General features: G+C 35.7%; 1 protein-coding gene across 3 annotated transcripts in view; it reads left to right on the forward strand.

Annotated features, from left to right (window-relative positions):
- The window catches only part of Wwp1 (WW domain containing E3 ubiquitin protein ligase 1), a 123,859-nt gene that overhangs the window by 26,212 nt on the left and 89,213 nt on the right, over nucleotides 1–8,434 (forward strand). For all 3 annotated transcript variants that reach the window (XM_017797235.2, XM_017797234.2, XM_008829462.3), the window contains one exon: nucleotides 2,612–2,702. In XM_017797235.2, the coding sequence (XP_017652724.1) occupies nucleotides 2,633–2,702 (70 nt within the window). In that variant the 5' untranslated portion in view covers nucleotides 2,612–2,632. The remainder of the gene's footprint in view (nucleotides 1–2,611; nucleotides 2,703–8,434) is intronic.

The raw sequence follows: 8,434 nt of genomic DNA on the forward strand, positions 1-8,434 counted from the left end.
ATGTGGGTGCTGGGATTCGAACCCAGGTCTTCTGCAATAATTGCCAGTGTTCCTAACTGCCGAGCCATCTCTCCAGCCCCAATATTGGATTTTTAAATCATCCATCAAATAATAGGCAGGACGCAGCAGCCAATTGGAAATGCTCTGTACCTGCTGTCATCACTGTGCCAAGTGCCTGAAACATCTGCTTCTAGGTCATCCCTTTCATTACCTCAGATGATTGGTTTGGAGTCTGTTAGAAGATACTATTCCCCTCGTTTATCTTCTTTTGTTAAGGTCACCATGTTGGGAGAAACAAGATGTATTTTTTTAAGCATGTAAATTTAATTTTATGTGTACTGAGTTGAATCGTATCATTTTTAATAATACTGTTTTGCTTCTTACTAGAATCCCAACCTTCCTCTTTTATGTTTATTTATACTTTCATTTTATCATTGTCTTCATTTTGTTTCTTATGTTACATTTGAATTTGTTCAAATGTGTTTATTATTATTATTTTTATATTTGAATTCTTAATTTGTGCTTTCTAACCTTTTTGGATTGTTTGAGATGCTTTCTTATTCTGTATTCTCCTCAATAATTTGGAAATTGCATCTCTTTTTTTCTATTTCCTTGTGATTTACCTTGAAAATCTATCAGGAATTCTTTATAGTCTGATGTTCAGCCAGATTGTAGTGTCTTTGACGAGCAATGCAATGATTTACAGCATTAACTTCTGTCCTCTTATCAATGTTTTGCTCATCCATCTTTATAATTGTATTCTATGTATGTACAGCTCTGTTAGACTAAAGCACACACAAAAATAAAGGGGAAGTTGAGTGGATTACATGTGAACTCTATCATCTTTCTGTAAATCCAAAACTATTTTAAAGTAAAATAACAGTTTAAATTTATCTGGTTGTTTTTCAAATGTATATTATCAATTTTTACAATGTTTTCTTGGTTGACCACACATTTCATCTTTCATTGATAAAAATGGTTTTTAAAAGTTTGCAGTTGTGATATTGAAAGTGCTTGGCAGTCAGAAACTCTTTTCTGTTTGAGTTCCACTGACTTAATTATAGTTACATTTTTCTTATAAAATATATTTTTTAAAAAAGTATAGGCTCAAATGTGGTTGTATTTTATTCTGGGTAATCCCTGTGGCTTAGTTTGGGTGTTTTCTTAAGGATCTGTGCAATGGACTATGGGTGTTCTGATGTTAATGTTGGCTTCGGTTCTCTCTTAATGAGGTCTCCCCTCTTCACCTTGCAGCAGTTTTTGTCTCTTGATCCCAGGCTGCAATTGTCAGCATTTACACCCACAGTAACTGTTTATTTATTCATGCATTCATTCGTTCGTTCATTCATTCATTCATTCGTTCATTCTTATACTCACTTATACTTAGTCCTTTTATTATTTATTTATCTGGGAATGTTGCATGCCACTGCGAACATGTAGAGGTTAGAGTACAACTTGTGGAAGTTGGGGTTGAGCTCAAGTTATCAACAAGTGCCTTCATGCACTAAGCTAGCTCCCTGGTCCATGCATTTCTTATTATTACTTTACTTTTTTTTTTTTTTTTTTGAGATAGGGTCTCCCTTTAGCTCCAGCTGTCTTAGAACTCATAGGTAGACCAGGCTAGCCTCAAAGTCATAGATAATCCACCTGCCTCTGCCTCCCATGTGCTGGAATTAAAGGCATGTGCCACCATGCCCAGCTGCAAAATGCAATCTTTATCTTCTTTTCTACTTACACAAAAACACATAAGGGCATTCATACACATAGGCAGCTCTAAACAAGTGAAGGGCCTGTTAGAGTATCTTTGCCTAAATTGTGGGGAAGGATCTGAATGGAGCACAGAAAAGATGGAAGCAGAGGGGAAAACAAGATAAACACTAATGTTCAATAGAGTTCTCAGTCTTTCCAGGAGTATCTTACCTTATCTTAGTAGGTTAAAGGTGAATAGAAGTTGAGCCATGAGATACTATTATTTTGAAGAAAGCCACACTTAGCTTTGCTTTTTGTTTTAAGAAATAATAATTGGCTCAGAGGAATTTGGAACAGAACTTGAAAAACAATACAATCCTGAAAAGAAATACAGGATTTCCTAGGGGAATACTTTAAATTTTCAATTTTCAATAAAGGACATTATTGACACTTAATGAAATTTGATTAGATGAACTATATATCAGATAACAGTAATGTTCTCTTTAAATTTTCCTTTATGTGATCATTGTAATTATGAGAATATTTTTATTCTTAGAAATACACACTGAAGTGTTAAAGAATAAAGGGACAACATACTGAGAAGGTTCAGATACATAAAATACATAAATATGTTAGTGTCTTTCATTTATATATTTATTTTTAACTCAGCATGTGGTTCTGGATTCTTAGTGTTATTGTTTATGGTTGCTCACATTTACTCAGATATGATTTATTGACCACCACTGTTCTATAACATTTCTAATCCACCATGCCCGGCTACTCTCTTACTTTTAAATGGAAGACAACTGTGAAATTGTGATAGGTTGAAAATAAGTGAATTTTAATCAATTCTAATGAATAGTTTTAGTCATCTTGAAAATTGTAATCCCTTGTCTAACTGAGAAAATGATCTCTTTTATAGACGTAAGGTGAATTTTGGGACATGGCCACTGCTTCGCCAAGGTCTGATTCTAGTAATAACCACAGTGGAAGGTTACAGTTAAAGGTAACTGGTAAGTGATTTTAATAATAATTTGCTATTGTGGTGACTAGATGCATTTTGTGTATTGAATTAGGCGAACTTATTCTGTAAGTGATGCTCTTGAGAACTTTGTTGTGAAGTGGGACTGATAACAGGTGGTACCAGATTTAGTGCCTTGTTTCATTTCTGTTCTTTTCTCCTTGTCTTTGCCTTTATCATTTTGTTAATCTAAGCTTTTAAAGTAAAAAATCACCTTATAAAATCCACAATCTTGATTTTACAATACCTTGAGTAATAAAAACTACAGATTCAGAAAGATAAGTGCCTTCTATTAGTAACAGGATACTAGTTGAGATGTTAGGCTGCTGGACTATTATTCCTCTTATTAGATAACAATGTTCTTTGTATGGGTTTTTCTGTTTTCTTTTTCTTTTTTTCTTTGCAGTCCTCGAGATTGAATCCTATTCATGCTAGGCAAGTACTCTATCACTGAGCTGTAGCTGCAGTCTACCTTAGCCCACTAGTCCTCTTATTTTATTTAAAAACTAAAAATCAGGTAGCATAAATTTAATTATTGGAGACTGGAAGTTGCCTGTTTGTAAACTGAGCTACTTTACCCTAAGTTAACATTTTGAAATTCTAATTTATGTTTATTAATATAAATTTAGTTTAGTTTCTTTGAGTCAAGGTCTTACTACCTAGCCCAGATTGGCCTGGAACTGACTATGTAGCTGCAGCTAGCTCTGGCTTTGTAATCCTCCTGCCTTAACTTCCCAAGTACTAGAACTACAGGCATGTAACACCATGCCTGTCATAATTTTTTTTTTTTTTTTTTTTTGAGACGAGGTCTCTGTATAACCCATGCTGGCTTCACGATCTTCCTAGAAATTACAGGTGTGTACCACTGTGCCTGTGCCTGGACTTACATTTTTTTTCCTTATTTCTGCTCTTAATTTATATCTGATAGGAACCACCTCATATAATAAGAACAGTGGGTTGTCGGTAGAGCTCTGTGGTAGAGTGCTTCCCTGGTATACCTGAAACCTGGATTTGATCCCAAGTTCTGAAATTCAACCCTTCAGTCAGTTAATAAATATCTATGAAAGCAGGAAAACCAAGATGGCAAAGTCAAGCAGACAGTAACTCACTGTAATCTGGTAATGTACTCTACCATGAACATAAGATATTAGCAGGCAGTGATGCATCATTTTCAGTATTGTAGATTTCAAGATTTTTAACATGAAAAGGTCAAAGCATAGACGTTTACAAGACATAAAAAGAATACTTGATTATTATTCTCATTTATAATTTTTTTAGCTATGTACCTTAATTACACTTTTAAAAATAAATTAACATTTACTTTATTTATTCTATATGTGTGAAGGTCAGAGGACAACTTGCCGGAATCTCTCTGCTTCTACCATATGGGTTCCAGAGATTGAACTCAGGTCTTTAGGCTTAGCCCCAGGTGCTTTTACCCACTGAGCCATCTCACAGACCCTTAATTTCACTTTTCAAAACTGAAAATTTAAATGCATGTGTCTTGAGTGTTTATGGTGTGAGACTATTTTTTGACAGTGTTTGATCATTTATGGCCCAATCTATCTTTCTTGTTGATTTAAGAGTTGCCATCCTACTTGCTCTGTTCATGTTTCTTGCATTACTGTCAGACATATTTATGTTTTATGGTATTTAAATTTGGAGAAATCTTTCAGTTTGCATTTTATGCATATTTGTGTCTCTATTATTATCTATTTTCTTTTTGCTGTTTATTTGAATTTGAGTCTCCTCTTTTTCACTGTTCCTACCCAAAACACTCAAAACAAGTAAGTTAGTATTTTTACTGTAAAATGATATATTAAATTGGAGATAATTTAAACCTTTTACTGTTGAAAGTTCCAGATCCAAGAATATATCAAGTCATTGTCTTCCTCTTTTATGTCTAACGTTAAGTTTTACGGTTATTTTCATGTGGATCCTATACATTTTTTTGTTACTAAATTTTTTTAGGGAGGTTATTATGAGTGAGTTTTAAAATTAAGTCCCCTTTCCCTTGTTCTGCTAGTTTTTCAGTATTTATATATTCTTACCACGGGGGGCATTCTGTGTATAGCACTAAAGATAACTCAGTAAATGGAAAAAAATGTAATTTATCCTAGGTGTTTCTTTCTACTAATTAAACTCCTGTTTGAAATACTAGTGTTTTTCCTTTTTTTTAGTTTAAAATCATCCTATTAATTTTATGTGTACTATTTGGGTAATATTATTTTGTGAGATTAAAAATAACTTAGCCAGGCATGATGGCACATGCCTTTAATCCCAGCACCTGGGAGACAGAGGCAGGCAGATCTCTGTGAGATGAAGGCTAGCCTGGTCAGCATAGTAAGTTTGAGGACAGCTGGGGCTTTGGGAGACCTGTCTCTATTTAAAAAGTAAAGAAAAAACCTTAAAGAAACCTATTACCTTGCCAGCTTCTAGTATTATTGAGCACTTTGTCAAATACAGGTATACAGTAGATATGTTTTGAGTCGGTCTGCAGTTCACTCAATAATAATAAGATAGTTACAATCACAATGTTAGATGCCAGGAATTTATTGACAATGATACTGCTTTTGCATGCCTTCACTCACCAATCCTAAGAATTGGATATTATTGTTCCCCTGTTTTTCAGATGAGAAAATGGAGGGGCAGAGTGGTTAAATGACCTCCTTCAGGTCAGGATTCTAGTGATGGCAAAGTTAAAATACGAACCCAGTTATTTATTTAATAACCATATAATTAGAAGAGGCATTTCATTACAACAGCATTGACATATTCAATAACAATTTCCAGAGCTAAGATGCTTATCTTTCAAAATTGGCTGTAAATTTTTAGGTTTACAGTTGAATTATTACAGTTATACAATATTGTACTCAGTATAAACCCTATAAGACATAAATTAAATGATGTTTTAACCTTTAAAAAGATCTCCATTTCATTATTAAAATACACAGTTTCATACAGAAAAATTCTTTTTCAATGCAATTGACATTGGATGTTCGCACATGCATTTCTAATCTCTAAATATCTGATTATTACTAGTCACTGTTGGTTACTTTCTGAGCTTCTAGGCATCTGAGCATGGATCATTTTTATGCTTTGAAGAATTTTGTTTTTTTATACACCCACTTCCCAGGTAGCACCCTCCCATAGCCTCTGTCCCCCCACTAGAGCCCTTATACTCTGATATCCCTGCTCATGTCTGCTGTGTTGTCAGCACCGCCAGCCATTCCCCACTACTTGCCCTTCTGGTGAATCTAGTCAGCCTATCTAGAGGTCTTTGTTTTAGGAGGGTCAGCTGTTCCTCATCTAGCAGCAAACAGTTATCAATATTCCTTTAGATAAGATTGGGGTCTGCTGTTCATTTTCTCAGTTCTATGCTGGGTTACTATCTGGGAATCCCTTTGGCCACCCTGGCCAACAACTCAAAAGAAGGTATCTTCTATCTGGCATTGTTGCTTGTTATATAGCCTTTAGCTATATATATGGACTCTTATGAAAGTATATTGACCCCTTTAATCTTTGGTTATACTTTCCTTTGGGGTGTTTAAGGCCATACAGTTGGTCCAGATAAACCGATTTATTTTTACTCTTAAGGTCGTTTGAGGATCTGTTCCCCAGGGGTCACATGGGGTTGGGAGGAGCCCCTGGCTCTTTTTTTTACCAGTTCTGCCTATGTGAAGATAGGTCAAAGGTCCTGCTCGACCATGGTTGGCTTCGCTTGGAAGCATGGAGGAAATGAAACCTCTGTGTTGACCCTCGTCTTTATAGACTGGACAATGGTTCATGTTCATCTGGTGGGGTCTCCTCGGCCTCCTTGATCAAGAGGACAGATGACCCAACCACCATTATAGGACATTTTGAGAGATGCTCATAGTCCCCTGGAACTATTTGATCTAGGAGGACAAGGAGCAAAAAGTGTCCTTTAGGTCCTGCTGACCAAATTATTATAGACCTCAAAGTATGTCTGTTAAATACCCAAGAAGGTTAGTTCCACCAGTCTGGTATTTTTAATTACTGTGTGTCCTGTAGATAAATCTTAGGCAAAGACCAGTTCTTCTCAGACAAACCTTACCTAGACATATATTTCTTGATCTGCTATGTATAATTTGTTACTAGTTTGTAGGAGTAATATGGTTCCCTCTGGTTTTCAAAACTAGATAGGCATTGTTTATCTCTCACATTGTCTGACCCCTCCATCATGGTTTTCCCTCTTAAGGTACCCCCATTTCCCCCTTTCTCCCTTACTAATACCCTTCTCCTATGGTCCTACCTCTCTTGAGCTCCTTCTTTCCCTTTATATCCTAGGTTCCTTGTATACCCTTCCCTCCCCACTCCCTTAAACTAAACCAATTTTCATTCCTATCTCCCTTATTAAGGCCTATTTACTGCTGTTCTTCTCTTTCCTTTACCTCCCTGTTTCCTTCCCATTATCCTGGTTCCTGTAAGTTATGTCTAGATACATACTCACTTACCAGGGTTTGGTTCTAGGATCCACATATGAGGGAGAACATATGTCAATTTTTTTTCTGAGTCTGTGTTACCTCACTTAGTATAACAGTTTCTAGTTCCATCCATTTACCTGCAAATTTCATGATTTCATCTTTCTTTACTGCTGAGTAAAACTCCATCATATAAATGAACCACATTTTCATGACCTACTCATCAATTGAGGGACACTAAGTTGCTTCCATCTCTTAGCTATTGTGAAAAGAGCAGCAAAAAACATAGATGTACAAGTGTCTCTGCGATAGGACGAGTTCTTTAGGTATATGCCAAGGAGTAGTATAACTGGGTCAAATGGTAGGTTCATTTGTAGTTTTTTAAGAGTTCTCCACACTGCTTTCCATAGGAGTTGAAACAGTTTGCAGCCCCACCAGCAATGGATGAGTGTTCCCCTTTCCCCACATCCTCTCCAACATTTGTTATCATTTGTTTTCTTGATCTTAGCCAGTCTGACTGGGGTAAGGTGAAATCTTAAAGTGGTTTTAATTTGCATTTCCCTGATTATTAGTGATGTTGAACATCTTTTAAGATGTTTCATAGCCATCTTTACTTATTCTTTTGAGAACTCTCTGTTCAACTCCTTAGCCTATCTTTTAATTGGGTTATTTCCTTTCTTAATTCTTTGTTTTTTTAGTTCTTTATATATTCTGGATGTTAAAACCTCTGTCAGTTGTGTTGTTGGTGAAGATTTTCTCTCTTTCTGTGCATCCTCTTGTCATTTCCTTGGCTTCTTCTTTTAATGTACAGAAGCTGTTTAGTTTAATGAGGTCCCATTTGTTGATTTTTTTTACCTTGTTTCCTGTCCAGTTTAGAAAATCCTTTCTTACACCTGTGTCTTGTAGGTTATTGCCAATGATTTTTTCTAACAGTTTCAGAGTTTCAGGCAGTGCTTGAGATCTTTGATCCATTTGGAACTGACATTTGTGCAAGGTGAAATACAGGCATTTAATTTCATTCTTCTACAGGTGATAATTCAGTTTTCGAAGCACCATTTGCTGAACTTGCTGTCTTTCCTACAGTGAATGTTCTCAGCCCCTTTGTCAAATATCAGATGGCTGAAATTGCATGTACTCATATTTGGGTCTTCAATTTTGTTCCATTGATCTATGGGTCTATTTTTCTGCCAGTACCATGTTGTTTTTATGAGTATAGCTCTGTAATACAGCTTAAAATCTGGTATAGTAATCCCCTCGGTGTTGCTCTTAGTGCTCACGGTTG

This window comes from Nannospalax galili, unplaced genomic scaffold (genome assembly GCF_000622305.1).
Source record: "Nannospalax galili isolate Female #2095 unplaced genomic scaffold, S.galili_v1.0 scaffold934, whole genome shotgun sequence".
In the NCBI taxonomy this organism is placed as follows: Eukaryota; Metazoa; Chordata; class Mammalia; order Rodentia; family Spalacidae; genus Nannospalax; species Nannospalax galili.